This window comes from Hevea brasiliensis, chromosome 12, assembly GCF_030052815.1.
Source record: "Hevea brasiliensis isolate MT/VB/25A 57/8 chromosome 12, ASM3005281v1, whole genome shotgun sequence".
Taxonomy (NCBI): Eukaryota; Viridiplantae; Streptophyta; class Magnoliopsida; order Malpighiales; family Euphorbiaceae; genus Hevea; species Hevea brasiliensis.
Genome location: NC_079504.1, coordinates 4,035,753 through 4,051,497, shown reverse-complemented (window position 1 = coordinate 4,051,497; position 15,745 = coordinate 4,035,753). Strand labels below are relative to the sequence as shown.

The window sequence follows — 15,745 nt, the reverse complement described above, 5'->3', positions numbered from 1 at the left end:
GCCACAGATGGGGTCACAGGGTTCTGTTGCAAATGTTCCTCATTAATTGTATCCAGTACTTAGTCATGGCGGCGATCGATTCGATGGCCATGAGTGAGGATAAGGATGACGTGGATTTGGAGGCAGGTCAGGAGGTAGAAGTCAATTTCAGGGTTCTGCAATGCAGGGTATGGGTCAAGCTCAGGTTTTCATCTTGACCCACCAGGATGCTCAGGCTTCCAATGCAGTTGTGGCAGGTATTCTTCTAGTCTGTTCCTATGAGGCTCGTGTTTTGATAGATTCGAGTGCTACGCACTCATTTGCCTCCCCAGTGTTTGCTATGAGATTGGGTAGGAACCCTACAACTTTAGAATGCCCATTGTCTGTAGCTACCCCGCTTAGTGATAACATAAATATAGATATGGTTTTTCGGGGTAGCCTAGTAGTAGTGGATGGAAGGATCCTCCCAGCAGACTTGGTTCCTTTATTGGTAATGGATTTTTATGTGATTTTGAGAATAAATTGGTTAGCAACTCATTATGATACTTTAGACTGCAGGAACAAAAAGGTGTATTTTCATATACTTGGTATGGAAGAGTTTAGCTTTGATGGTGACAGGAGCGTGGCTCCATATAACTTGGTGTCAGTAATTAGTGCTAGAAAAATGTTAAGGCGTGGATGTCAAGGGTATTAGGCATTAGGGCTGAGCAGAATTCGGTTCAAACCGAAAAACCAAACCGAACCGAGTCAATTCGGTTCAATCGATTCGGTTTTGAAATTTAATCGATTCGATTCGGTTTTAATTTATAAAAATTTTGGTTATTTCGGTTCGGTTCGATTTTGAAGAGAAAAAATCGGTTAAACCGAACCGAACCGAATAGTGATTTATATAGTCAAATCGAATCGAATTGATTTTTGAATTAATTTATTTTTATGGAAAATTTATGAATTATATTTAATTTTATATATATTAATTGTTTAATTTCATTGATTAATGGTTATTAGGTTCAAACCAAAGTTAAAATTAGACCAAATAACTTGAAAATCAAGTCTAAATTAAAAAATCAATCAAAAATCAAACCGATCGATTTAAATCGAACCGAACCGAAATAAAGCGGTTCGGTTCGATTCGATTTTTCACCAATTTCGGTTTGGTTCGGTTTCTAAAATTGACGGTTCGATTTTTATAATTTAATTCGGTTCGGTTCGGTTTGAACCGATTGCTCACCCCTATTTGGCATTTGTGAGAGATACATCTGTAGAAGGTGTTAACATAGAAAATTTTCCTGTTGTCAGAGAATTTATGAATATCTTCCCTGAGGAGCTTCCAGGGTTGCCACCAGAAAGGAAAATAGAGTTCTGCATTGATGCTGTGTCGGGTATAAATCCCATATCAATGCTGCCTTATAGGATGCCACCAACAGAATTGAAAGAGCTAAAGGAGCAACTACAGGAGCTTTGGGATAAGGGTTTCATATGTCCGAGCACTTCACCCTGGGGCGCTCCTATTCTATTTGTGAAAAAGAAAGATGGGTCCTTGAGGTTGTGTATTGATTATAGACAGCTGAACAAGGTGACTGTAAAGAACAAGTATCCACTACCTCAGATCGATGATCTGTTTGATCAGCTCCAAGGGGCTAGATTCTTTTCCAAGATAGACCTACGATCAGGCTACCATCAGTTGAGAATCAGGAATAAAGATGTGTCCAAGACAGCATTCAGGACAAGATATGGTTATTATGAATTCTTGGTGATGTCTTTTGGACTCACAAATGCACCAGCGGCCTTCATGGACTTAATGAACAGGGTGTTCAGGCCATTCTTGGATCGTTTTGTCATCGTATTCATAAATAACATTTTGGTATACTCTCGGACCAAGGAAGAACATGTGTGGCATTTGAGGATGGTGTTGCAGACTTTGAGGGAGCACTAGCTATATGCCAAATTTTCAAAATGTGAATTTTGGCTAGAAAACATCTCATTCTTGGGACACATGGTTTCTAGTGAAGGCATTCAAGTGGATCCTAAGAAAATTGAGGTTGTAACTGATTAGCTTAGGCCTACAATAGTCACTGAGGTGCGAAGTTTTCTGGGCCTAGCTAGCTACTATAGACGCTTTATATAGGATTTCTCCAGGATAACAGCTCCCCTAACTAAGTTAACTCGGAAGAATGTTCCATTCATTTGGACAGATGATTGTGAGGAGAGCTTCCAGAAGCTTAAGAAGTGTCTAACTATCGCCCCTGTGTTGACATTATCGATGAGTGGTGAAGGATATACAGTGTACTGTGATGCCTCCAGAGTTGGCTTAGGGTGTGTTTTGATGCAGAATGGAAAGGTAGTGGCTTATGCTTCAAGGCAGCTAAAGAGGCATGAGCAGAACTACCCCACCCATGAGTTAGAAATGGCAGCTATAGTCTTTGTTCCAAAGATCTAGAGATACTACCTGTATGGTAAAGTGTGCGAGATATACACCGACCACAAGAGTTTAAAGTACATCTTCCAATAGAGGGATTTAAATTTAAGACAAAGGAAATGGATGGAGCTTCTGAAGGACTATGATTGTATCATCTAGTACCACCCTGGGAAGGCCAATGTATTAGCATATGCTTTGAGTAGAAAATCTTCTGGCAGCTTGGCGCACATATTAGCAGAGAAGAGACCGTTGATTCAGGAAGTACATGAGTTGATAGATCAAGGTCTAATCTTAGATCTTTCATATGAGGGGGTATTATTGGCCTATTTTTTAGTGAGACCAGACCTGTGAGACAGAGTCAGAGTTTCCTAGCACAGACACTAACAATTGATGAAGATCATAGAAAGAGTATAGCAGGGTGAAGGTGGTGAGTTTGGATTTGCCAATGATGACGTTCTTATGCAAGGTTCTAGGATGTGTGTGCCCGACGTGGACAATCTCAGAAATGAAATCATGCAAGAGGCACACTATACACTGTACAATGTCCACCCAGGCTCCACCAAGATGTACCATGATGTAAAAGATAGCTACTGGTGGAATGGCATGAAGAGAGACATAGCAGACTTTGTGTCCAAGTGCTTGACTTGTCAGAAGGTGAAGTTTGAACACCAGAGGTCGTCAAGGAAGCTGCAAGAGCTCCCTATCCTAGAATAAAAGTGGGAAATGATCACTATAGATTTTGTGACTGGGTTGCCTCGTACCACGTGGGGATATGATTCGATATGGGTAATTGTAGATCGTCTGACTAAAGTAGCTCATTTCTTGCCTTTGAAAATCACATATTCTGTTGCACAGTACGCTCGGCTCTATGTTCAAGAAATAGTCAGATTGCATGGAGTTTCTGCTTCTATAATATCTTACAGAGGGCCCCAGTTTACTTCTAGGTTTTGGAGAAAGCTGTAAAAGGCACTTGGCACGCAATTAAACTTTAGTACTGCCTTCCACCCTCAGACAGACGGGCAGTCCAAAAAGACAATCCAAACACTGGAAGACATACTTCGCATGTGTGTTTTGGATTTTGGAGGTCAATGGGATGACCAGTTACCCTTGGTGGAGTTTGCCTATAATAACAGTTATCACTCCAGTATTGGGATGGCACCCTATGAGGCGCTGTATGGCAGAAAGTATAGGTCTACTTTGTGTTGGACAGAAATGGGAGAAGCGAAGGTGCATGATGTAGACCTAGTGTAGTACACTTCAGAGATGGTTCCTTTAATAAGAGAATGATTGAAAACAGCTTTCAGTAGGCAGAAGAGTTATGCAGACCCCAGATGAAAGGATTTAGAGTTTGCAGTAGGCGATTATGTATTCCTGAAGATTTCTCTGATGAAGGGAGTCATGAGATTTGGGAAGAAGGGCAAGTTGGCACCTCGATATATTGGACCTTTTGAGGTTACTGATAGAGTTGGAGCAGTTGCCTATCGGTTGGAGTTACCACCCAACCTTTCTCATGTTCATCCTGTATTTCACATCTCCATGCTTAGGAAATACATACCTGATCCTTCTCATGTGCTACAACCGGATATAGTAGAGCTGAAGGAAGACTTGACGTTTGAGAAGCAACCTGTAGCCATAGTGGACTACTAAGTAAGGCAGCTATGATCAAAATAGATCTCTATAGTTAAGCTTTTGTGGAGGAGCCAGTCAGTGGAAGAGTGCACCTGGGAGTCAGAGCGAGACATGCGTAGCAAGTACCCTTATTTATTCAATGTGTGATTCTGATCTTTTATTCTACCTTGTGTAAAATTCGAGGACGAATTTTCTGTAAGGGGGGAAGAAAGTAACACCCCTAATTTTTTAAATTTATTATTTTATGAGTAAATATTAATATTTTGTTTTATTTAAATTTTGGAAAATTATTTGAAATTTTTTGGATTTTAGAAATCGGGTTCAATTTTTCGAAAATATAAAAATTTGATGATTTTTAAAAATTAATTTAAAGACCATGTGGCAAAACTAAAAATATGTTTGAGCTCTATGAATTTTTATGAGTTTTCTAGAATTTTTTTAAAATTTTTGGGCCTCGTTTTCAGTCCCAAGGCAGAGTAAAAATTCAAATTTTTGCATTCTGAATCGGATCGGCCGAATCGAACCGGACTAGATCGGACCGGTCGAATTAAACCGGCCCTCTTTCTCTTTTTCTTTCCTCTTCGCACTCGCCCTCGACGTCCTCTCTCTCTCTCTCTCTCTCTCTCTCTCTCTCTCTCTCCTGTTTTCTCTCTCCTCCCTCCGCCTCCAGCCTTCCCAGCTCGCCGGCACACCACCTCAGCCCTTCCCCCTCGCCGACCGCCGCCTTGAATGCCGAAAAAACACGCCTAAAGGCGCTTACACATACAGCATGCCGTTTCATCTTCTCGGCCAAAATTCAGCCAATCAGGCCACCAATTGGACCGGGTCTTGTGCCAAAACCCATCTATACCTCGAGAGCTTTCTATAGACACTAAGAACACCAAAATCCATCAACAGTTTGTCCAATTTTTGTCCGAAAAGTTTTAGCCCATTTTGACTTTCTACTAGATTTCTCGAAAACTATAAATCCCACCAAAAATTTGAGAGTTCCAGAGTGCTCCACTTATCGAGAGTTTCGCGACAATACCCATTTCAAATTTTTTTGACGCCGTTTTTTGATGGGTCCCATGAGACTTCACAGTGTTTTTATAAGCATTAAATGAGTTTAGACAATTTCGTAAAAATTATATACTAACCCCCGTGTTGTGGGCTTAGCGTAGGTACCTTCGATTCGCGGAAATTCAACAGTTGCTCGGGTCTGTAATTTCGGGCTAGGCAGACAAGCTATCGAAAAAGTCTCTGAATTGGGTCAAGGTTATAGGCTACCCCACCATTTTTAGACATCCCGGACGCGTCTCCAGAGACGGAATTGGCATTGGTAAACCCGAACCCTCATTTTTCTTAATTATCTAGTGCTTGATTTTGATTAAAAATCTATAAAATATTCGTGGTTGGTTAGAAAAATATAATTTCTTTTGCGTTAGCTCTATAATATTGCTAAGGACCGCAGGGCAAAGTTTTAAAATTTTTAAAGTTCATTTGGATAGTTTTTACAAAAGGGGCAATTGTAGGGACTAAATTGTAATTTTTCAAATAGTAATTGTTGACTATTTTGGTGGGCCCAGGAGGGGCCATGTGATGTGATTGAGTTGTGAATGTATGGCTTATGAATATAGAAGTGAATTTTGAACCCTTTTTTAGGTTGGGTAGGTTCTAGGTATAGGGGAGAATCTATCGGATTTTCAGCACCTAGGGTGCCTTTGGTCTTTTCTAAGCTTGAATCGAGTCAAATATATTAAATAATTGCTATAAAATTGTCAAGTGAGCTGGGACAGCCTTCCTCCTCCGCTCAGCCATCGCATTGATTTCGGTTAAGTCTGTGAGTAAAATATTAATTTTAATTGTAATTTTGATATTATTATATGTTTAAGCATGCCCATGCATCACTTATAAATATATATATCTATGTAGTTAAATACTAGGTATGATTTATATTGCATTTTAAATTGATGAAGTGTTATAAATGTTGTTTGTGGTAATTTGGAGCAGTGTGTGTACGTTGGCGTGCGTGTGGTATGTTATTGGATATGGACAGGACGGGTAGACACAGCTTGAGAGACACTCGCTGGGACCCTGTCCTTTATGGATAAATCGGGGTAGACATGGCTTGAGAGACACTCGTTGGGATCCCGCATTTGGTTTATTAAGCGAAAGTCCGGCTTGAGAGACACTCGCTGGCAGAGGTTGGATTAAGAGGGCTGTATAAGAGATCAGCTTCCATATATGTATTGCTTGACAGTTTTGGGTGTGTGAGTGCTCCAAATTTACCTTTTTGCTGTTATGATATGAATTGTATGAAAATTATGACGATATTGCATTTTACTCTACAGGGTGCATTAGTTTTAGATAGCTATAAAAATTATAGTTAAAATTGATATTTTACTCTCTGAGTCGAACGCTCACTCATGTTCATCTATTTTTCCAGGCTACAGGAGGATTATTTATTGTGGCTAACCTGTTCTTTTTCTTCATAGGTCCATTAATAGTATTTAATATATTTTGTACAATTGAGTTAAATTTTAGACTCCGCATGTGCTAGAAGTACTTATTTTTATTCTGGTCTTGTATTATAAAAGTTATGTTAGACCTGTAAAATTATTAACTGTATGCATGATGGTATTGAATGAGGGAGTTGAGCTCCCATTCAAGTTATGACATTTTGATTATATGGAGGGTGAGCTGAGCTCCCCAATTTATTATATATTGTGTTTACAGGTCGGGGGAGTGAAAAACTCCCTGTTGAATGCTCTATTTTATGACCGGACTCTGTCCGGTTGAATTCTTGAAATTGAGCCCAAATGGGCCTTTGAATTGGGTTGAGAAATAGTTAGATTTACTACGGACCTCGGGGGGCCCAGATCCTAGTGCCAGTCCGGCCCATAGGTTGGGTCATGACAGATCTTGAGTTCAAATTTTAGTTAAAGCTAAATAAAAAAAATAATATGCTATTAAAATTTATTTTTTATATTAATAATAAATTTAAATGAAATATTTTACAAGTTTAACTTTCTTCACAAGCAAATTATTAATAAGAGAGAAATATATTTTTCACTTCGTTTTTAAATTTCTTTTTTTTTTCTTTCTTTCTTTCTTCTCGTTTAATTTATCTCCTCTCTCTTTCATCTTTTCGTTTAACCAAAACAAAACGTAAATTAAAAAAAAAACAATATAATAAAGGGAAAGATGGAAATTTATTCAAACAATTTGGTACATTATTCAAGGAAAGAAAAAACTTGCAACATTGGTAACTTATTAGAAAACTTGCAGCATTGCGAACTTAATAGAAACCCTTTCAGGGATTCTATTAGTTCACGTATCCCACACCTTGAAGTCTAAGCTTCTTATTACAAAAATAATAAAAGAAACATGAAATTGTGATTTACATGAGTGTCCATTTAAAAGATGAACATCTAAAATAATAAAATTTTATATTTTAATAAAAAAATATAAAATTTTAATATAATTTATTAAAATTCACATCTATTTAAATGGAATCTAACTTCAGTCCTTTAGAATTTAAAAGAAGTCGTCCATGGGGTGATCTAGCTAGGCGAACCTGCTTCTCCTGAGAGAGTAGTTTGGCAAACCTACAAGACAAATAGATAATTCTTTAATTTATTAATTACAAATGTTTTAATGAGTAAATAAACAGTCAGTTACAAAAAAAGCTTGATTTGATTTCTTAATTACCTTTTGAGAGCCTCTTCGTTAGTCCCTTGATTAGTGGGTTCGAATGTGCCTGTCTCCAAGTTTACCTTGGAAACAGGTTTCTTTAATAATCTTTCACCAACTTTGACAAGATTTTCTAAATTGTCCCTTGTAGCTATATCCACCGATGATTCTATTCCACTCAATGTATCATCCTGCATGTATATGTCCCAATTTACAATTAGCATTAAAACATTATTGTAAAAATAATTATAATTTTAACTATTAGATATGGAAAAGAAAAAGCATAATTTCCAATGAAAATTAAAAATTAAAGTATCGATTTCTCTAATAGCCTATTATTTTTGAGACGGAAGTAGTAATTATTAACTACACAATACAAAGTTATGAATTCAAATCTTGCCAACTTTATTTCCTTGAAAGATTTTTTAAAGTGAAAAAATCAATGCAAGTCATTGAAAATAATAATAATAAAAAAGTGATGAATGAATAGATATACCTGAATGCGAAGATATTGCTGTTCAGAGTGCAGGGCTTGAAAAACTGCAGAAAGGTGGAAGTCCACCATATCTGCACTTGCTTGGGTGAAGACATCAACCAAAGGAGTAGAACCACCACTGTTTAGCCAACCCAGCAGACCCCATTTTCCTGCCTTATTTGCATCATATCTCTTTTCCGATTTTGGTGACCCAGTTCCTAATGATATAACCAGAAACCGTCCATAATCCATTGGTTTTATCGGAAAGAAGTCAGGATTTCCCTTTATCATCTCCTTTGTCAATTCACCAATAGCAATTAATGCCTGATGAGAATCCAAGAAATTAATTATTTAATAAGCACATAAGTAATTTCAATTAAAAACATAAAATAAAACATGCAAATACCGGATTATTTGCAGCAACTCCACCATCTATAAGGTTGAACTCTCTCTCTTTTCCAGTTTGCTCGTCTTTGGTTTCAAAATAATGGGCTGGAAGATAAGTTGGTGCTGCTGAGGTTGCAATGCATATATCCGAGAGTAGAGCATCCAAGCAAGGATTCCTCTTAACCTAGCCCATGTAATTAGCGAGAAAAAAAATATTATAGTAATTATTAATGAACTTAACCCACATCGATCATAACCATCATTTCCTTATATATACTTGAATTCTTAAAGAATATCTGGAACTGATCGAACCTCGTAGGTGGAAAAGATGGTTGGCTGAAGTTGTCTGATGTCGAATGTTGGGATCACGATGTTTGTCAGTGTCTGATTCAATCTTGTCTCTGCTAGTTTTTCCCGAACAATACCATGTAGATATTTTCCATTGTATTTTGGTCCCGAAATTGCTCTGATCACCTTTTTCACTTGTCTAAATAATGGGAAACTGTTTTTTTTTTTTTAGAAAAGAAAATCAAAGAACATGTTAATTAACAAAATTTAGTTAGAAATAATTACAACATCAGACATCAAATAATTTAATTTAAAAAACTAAATTGGTTAATGAATGTTCAGATTTGTGAACTCCATTATTAATTACCATTTAGGTTGTGGGAAGATTTTAGGGCAGTGGTTGAGGTAGAAGTCCTTGATATCTTTAGCAGCAAAGAGGGGTCGATTATTTTCATTGGGGGCAGTAAGCATGGCAGTAAGAAGACCACCTGTGCTCGTTCCAGCAATAACATCAAAGTAGTCTGCAATTCTTGCTTCTTCACCATCTAGCTTCTACAACATGGCCAAGTCATATATATTATGAGTTAGCACTTGTCTCAGTATATATGGCCTAAATATAGATTATTTATTACTTACTATAACCTACCTGAAGTTCAGATTCTAGGAAACTAAGGATGGTTCCAGGGATAAGTCCTCTTATTCCACCCCCATCAATGCTGAGAATGGTGACTAGGTTTCCATAAGTTGGAGGCTGCAAGGGTGGATTTGTTCCTTCTTCCATGTGAGAAATTATTGTGTTGGAAATTCTGATATATCAAAGGGAGGATAGAGAACCAGAGAGGTGTGGCAGCTAGAGAGAAGAGATAATATATGTATTGTGTGGTTTTTGATGAGTAGTGTTGGAGAGAATTTTATGGTCTTGTATTGATTTCTAGCTATGTAACGAATCGTACCGTCCATGGGGGTATTTATAGAATCATATTCCTGATCAATGCACGGATATACATATGCCATGTCTCTATACCATGTCTTTGACTGCACTTTAATCCTTTTTTGTTCTTGGATATATTTCATAATGGCTGCTGGTCATCCAAAGAAGGACAAATTTAGAACCCAAAACGCGTGGATCAACTCTATTGAGAATTGTAGTTGAGACTCACTGGCCATGTGATTTGTAGGTGAGAGTAAAGGGTAGCAGAAATACCACCATGATTAATTTTTGTGCGCCAAGTTGATCTCTTTATGGAATTATAAGGCAATGCATCTTTGTTTGGCAGCATATTTGATGAAGACGTGCTCATATTATATTCTAAGAATTTTAAATCGTACAAATTTAACATTAACATTACTTTCGATTCGAAAATGGCGGCGTCTGACATTATTTTCTGCTCATAACTGCTGTGTTTTGTTTTTATTTCTTGCTTTTTAGGTCGATTGTATTGGAATTTGCCTTTTAACAAGGAGTTAGTTTTATTATCAATAATAGTATATATATTTTCTTACATCAAAATATGTATTTTTTTTATAAATAAAATATATATCTATTTTGGATTTGACTATTATTATTATTTTTTAATTTAATTATTTAATTTTAATTAAGATTAAATTCGAGCTTCATAATTCTAAAGATGACCTTAGAATCAGAACAAGCGAGAATAGTGATGATGCGGTTTAATTTCAAACAAGATTACAAAGTTAACATATAACAAGTGATATATAGAAGAAGTTCTTTAGGTTAACCATTGGGTTTCAGCTTTATCTGTAACAAATGAATGAGAGGAAGAAATTAATTATGGTGTTCACTTATTTCAATCTTTCTTCGTGTTCATTTTCCCAATTTCTTCCTTGCCATTCATATTGGAGATCTTGAGAGCCATACGTTGAAATCTGAAAGCAATAAACCAAAATATCTTGACTTTTTTTTCCCTATTTTTGTTGTACCCGTGTGATACTAAAATTAGGTTATTATGTTTAGAATTCTAAAATTTAATGAATTTTCCTTGGCAGAAAAGTAATAAAGTAGATATATGAGTTGTCCTTAATATCATATTCATTATTTTATGGACGTGCAGTGCACCGTCTTAGTGCCTGTTTGGCATTGTATTTAGAGATTTAAAATTATTTTTTTGAATAAAAGTATTATTTTAAATGCTTTTAAAAAAGTAGTTTGAATAAAACTATTTTATTATTTTAATTTTCTTATGTCTAAAACTTATTAAATTTAATTTTAAATTATTTTTTAATACTCTCTAACTAGTATATCTTAAAAAATAATTTTCTCAACAACAATTCTAACAGCAATCTCAAATGGACCCTTAGATTTATTAAATTTTTTTAATCACATAAATCTCCACATTAATTAATCTGAACATTTTGAAATTTAATTTTTTGTTAATTTAAATTTGAATAAAATTTAAATTTATATTAAGCTTTAAAAAACCATTTTAATATCATTGAAATTTATCATTATATAAAACTTTCTTTCTTTTTTTCTGAATGAACTTTATTAACAGCTGAAATATTAATGTGTTGAGCAGGCCTCCAATGGAATAAGTTGTGTTGAGCAAATGGAATATATATTATATATGGGTTTGGCCAATTTCATGAAACATGAGTTTCGCGGTAATTAAAGACGCCATAGAAAGTTAAGAAAGCATGCAGGCAAAGATCCTACAAATATACAGAAATTTCGTAGGCATCCGTCACAGTCCTAAAAATTGAAGCGAAGACTGGTTGAAAGTTGAAACAAGTAGATTTGAGGAAAAAAAAAAAAAAAGAAAAAGAAAGAAAGTTGAAACAATGAAACAGCAGAACCATTGGCTTTCCAACTTTTTCAAGCCATCATTCATTGTGTTTTGCTAGCTAGCTAGTGACATTTCGCATCTCTCTCATCATTTTTTAGTTGATTTATTGTCAGTACAGATGAGGCCAAAGAGAAAGCTTCCATCTTATCCTTACCAGAAATGGTCGAATACGTAGGTATGTGGCATTATATGAGAATAAGTATCTTGTTGTAGTTGTTATAGTTTTAATAAGTATTCATTCCCATCAATGAATCTTGTGTGTGTTTATCTCTCGACCAAAAAAAAAAAAAAAAATTTACCACTGTCATGCTTCATGTGCTCAAACATTTAAAAAGTTCGTCCTCTCCAATAATTAGCTTTCGTGGAAGATATCCCAACATAATTGTAAGTATTCTTGTTGTCTCACGCCAATCGGTATAGAGCAAAAGTGCTGCTAAGTATAAATACTTGATAATCATCCTCTTTGAGTTAGATTTTAGGATTGGGCTGCCTCATTCATTTGCTCCACATTATTTTAGAGCCAACTCTTTTAATATTAGACTACCAAAGATATTTCACATGTTAGCTATTCATATATAGGTGTAAGGGGATTGTTTTCTATGTCAAGAATGCTAAATATAAAAATTTTAAAAAAATTTTTTAGCTAATATATATATATATATATATATATATATATATATATATATATATATATATATATATATATATATATATATATATATATATATCACTTTTCATGGCAGAATATTTATTGGAGCATCAATATTTAGAATTGGGACAGGGAAAAGTGATGTATTAAGATCTTGTTAATAAGAAATAGTAATTCAATCTTATTGGGTTAATCATTTAATAATTAAATGATTATTATATTATAAAGTAAAAAGTAAATGGATAACTTTCTCTAATTACAAGTTTTAATATAAAAAAATAGTTTGTATAAGTTTAAGATTTTTTTTTAGAAGCAAAAACAATTTTATTAAAATTGTGGGAGGTATAGCGATGGAGGATATGCTCCAAAAGCTAGACCCTTACAATCAAGCAAACCCCTTACACCCAACCTAGAGAGCAAATACGCCTCCAACCCATAGGAACAACAAACAAAACATAACACAAAAAAAGCAACAAAGACAACATACTTACTCAACCATTGCTTGACTAGCCTTGAGAGTGCAAATAAAGCGTCAGACCATGTGATATGTAGATCATCCACTAAACCAAAAACCCAATCACAATGCTGCATTTGCTTGAACAATCCAGGAGACTAACCAAAAGTGAAATTCAGCTACTATGATCTCCAAGATTATGAAACTACATCCCAAATCAGCGAATCAATGACTAAGGCAAAGTGAACTGCTTAAATTTTTCCTCCACATGAATTGCATCCCCCACAAAACAAGTTCGCATGCTCCATTAGATTAAAACTCTATAAAACTATTCCATGTCAGAAGTTGACATCCTTCAATTGTTAATAGAATCCAATTGCTGAAAATGTTATTCCTAGTAACAGAACATGACCCTTCATTCCAAACAAAATTAACTCTAGAGAGCCCAACCACATCAACAATCCAATAAAGTCAACCAACATGCATGATTTCCTAAACAAAAAGAATATGATAGAAGTCTAAAACGGAAACATTGGATGCCTCAGTTCATAAGTGTAGGAACATTGTAATCTTGTGCAATGTGGTTAGCCATTTGAACCCAAAAAAAGGATTCATCACCAACAAAAACTAGCCCTAAATTCTTCTTCAATATAACCTTCTTCAATTAAGATGATTACTGTGAAGTCGATCATCTGAAATCCATTTCAATAAATGCTTTAGAATGGATTCTTCATCTCCTTCGAAAATGATGCCCGAGTTCTTCCCTGTTTCTAAGACAGCTCTAGCCTCTTTACTAGGCGAGAGAAGAATGGACACAGTAGGTTTTGGGCGGAACAAGTTATTCATATGCCGGATTTCACTATCAGATACGATAAGAGGCTTAGTGGGCTTGATCTTACTAGGTTTACTTTTTCCTTTGAGTGAAAACTTTGGATAAAACCCAGAGAGTTCATTAACTGACTTGCGCTTCCTCCTTTTCTTTAGCAATCGATTAACTTTAAAAAATGTTGAAGGCATGTTACTCTCTAAACTAGGACTATCCTCATGAGCCGAATTATTGAGCTGACAAGCAGGTTCATCTGAAGAGTGATGAGAGGGAATAATATCTCTAATAAAATTATTAGTGCCCTTTCCTTTACTAACAGCTGGAGAAGCATGCACCAGGGATTCCGAGAGATTTATATTTCTATTTTTCACCGTACTTTCATGAAAATTTTCAAAGATAATAAATTTATAAATAGTTAAATTAAGAACTTTTGCATTTCCAAATAAATATTTAATTATAAAAATAAAAAAATAAAAATGTAAAATTTAAGAGAGAGAAAGACCCGCACAAATAATAACCAAAAATTCAAAATAATAAAGAATCATATAATTGAGGTGGCGCTGATTTTCTTCCACAAACCACTAATAGATTAAACAATAAAAAGATGGATCACATAATCTGTTTTTGGGGTAATCGTTTCGAATATGCAGCTTGTTAATGGGGTGATTTAGAATGGCTAAGCCGCCTTTCTTCGAAAAGCAGTTTGACAAACCTGCAAGAATGTTTCAGACTGTTATTTTAAGAACGATTAGCGTACTATATACTTCAATCGCCAGAAAAGTTGTGAATGGTTTTCATACCTTGTAAGAGATTTTCTTTTTTTTTTTTAATAAGCTGCCGACAAGTAAATCCCAGTACACCTATCCTATGGAGCAAGCACTAATTCCAATCAAAACAAACCATACAACAATAGCAGCAAACGAAATGACAGCAGCAAACAATCAAATAGAACCAAACAAAATGATAGCAAAAAAAAGCACATAAAATCAGCAGCAACAGGATTCCATTCAGAAGAGACCTGCAGAAAATCAGCACAACCAGTCAACCCCAAAATATACAAGAGCCTGCAACACTGTTGTTTCACGAAGAAAGTGGACAAAGCTAGCACTTGGAAATAGAATAATACATATTTTGAGCGTGAGATAGACGCAGTGGTGAGTGGCCAACCAAAAAAAAAAAAAAAGATGAGAGCAGGGCTGCATTCCATGTTTAATGAACGATATCAATATATGATTGAATCTTCATCGACTTTGACCAAAATTGCATTTTCTTGGATGCATCTAAAATATTTGACATAGTTATCAATGGTAGGGAACTTTGAAAGTTTGAAATTTGATATGAACCCAATGGCCAGCTCACAGCAAATCAAGTACACTAGTAGGTGAGACTCTTGCACGTGATTTGTAGGTTAGAATATATATTTAGGTGATGCAAAAAGACATGAATGAAGCCAATTGCGTACCCTATTCAATTGAGTTAATGAATCTTATCCACATTGAAGGTCCAATTTTTTTTTTTTTCAGTTCATTAAATTATTCACAGGGGATATTTTTTGTCTGGGAGAAAACATTGACGAAGACATAGTATGATGGATAGAAATGTTGAATTAAAATTCAAATTTTATATTCACCAAAGATGACATCTTAACTATATTCAAATTTGCGATAATGTTTAATGCAGTAACAAATTAAAATACTTAAATATATAGTTCAACCAATCGAATGATAGAGTTCTATACTAATTATATCTATTAAAGATATTCTGAATCCCTCTATTATTTTAGATTATATTTAATACATAGATAAGCAGTTAAAATCTTCATAGATAAGTACGTTATTTTTTTAAATCAATCTTACATACACTCTATTTATACTAATTCTAATTTAAGTGTCGGAGTATTCTTATCGAGAATATTTCTGTGGATCTTTGACTTTTTTGTTTTTTATTTTATAAATCCATACTTGTATTAATTTTTGAATTGAGAAAATAGTAAAATATATTCAATTTTTTGAATTTCATATGTTAGTGTTATATTTTAATATACTTTATGGTTGACTAATTAAATTTGGATAAAATGAATTAAAATAACTTTATGAGATAAATTATATATAATAACGTGAATGATTTTTTAAACAAATGATTCTTCTTTCACCTCCTTTTTTAGAG

General features: G+C 34.8%; 1 protein-coding gene and 1 long non-coding RNA gene across 2 annotated transcripts; both read right to left on the bottom strand.

Annotated features, from left to right (window-relative positions):
- Window positions 1-7,196: 7,196 nt before the first annotated feature.
- Window positions 7,197-9,793, bottom strand: LOC110664340 (patatin-like protein 2). Its single transcript, XM_058130511.1, has 7 exons — window positions 9,493-9,793; window positions 9,214-9,398; window positions 8,871-9,060; window positions 8,578-8,742; window positions 8,193-8,495; window positions 7,715-7,887; window positions 7,197-7,611 (listed from the first exon to the last, which is right to left on the bottom strand). The coding sequence occupies exons 1-7, from the start codon at window positions 9,625-9,627 to the stop codon at window positions 7,509-7,511; spliced, it is 1,254 nt and encodes a 417-aa protein (XP_057986494.1). The 5' UTR covers window positions 9,628-9,793; the 3' UTR covers window positions 7,197-7,508.
- Window positions 9,794-14,125: 4,332 nt separating this feature from the next.
- LOC110664341 (uncharacterized) lies at window positions 14,126-14,916 on the bottom strand. Its single transcript, XR_009141808.1, has 2 exons — window positions 14,380-14,916; window positions 14,126-14,291 (listed from the first exon to the last, which is right to left on the bottom strand). It is a non-coding gene; the product is annotated as an uncharacterized LOC110664341 (long non-coding RNA).
- Window positions 14,917-15,745: the final 829 nt, after the last annotated feature.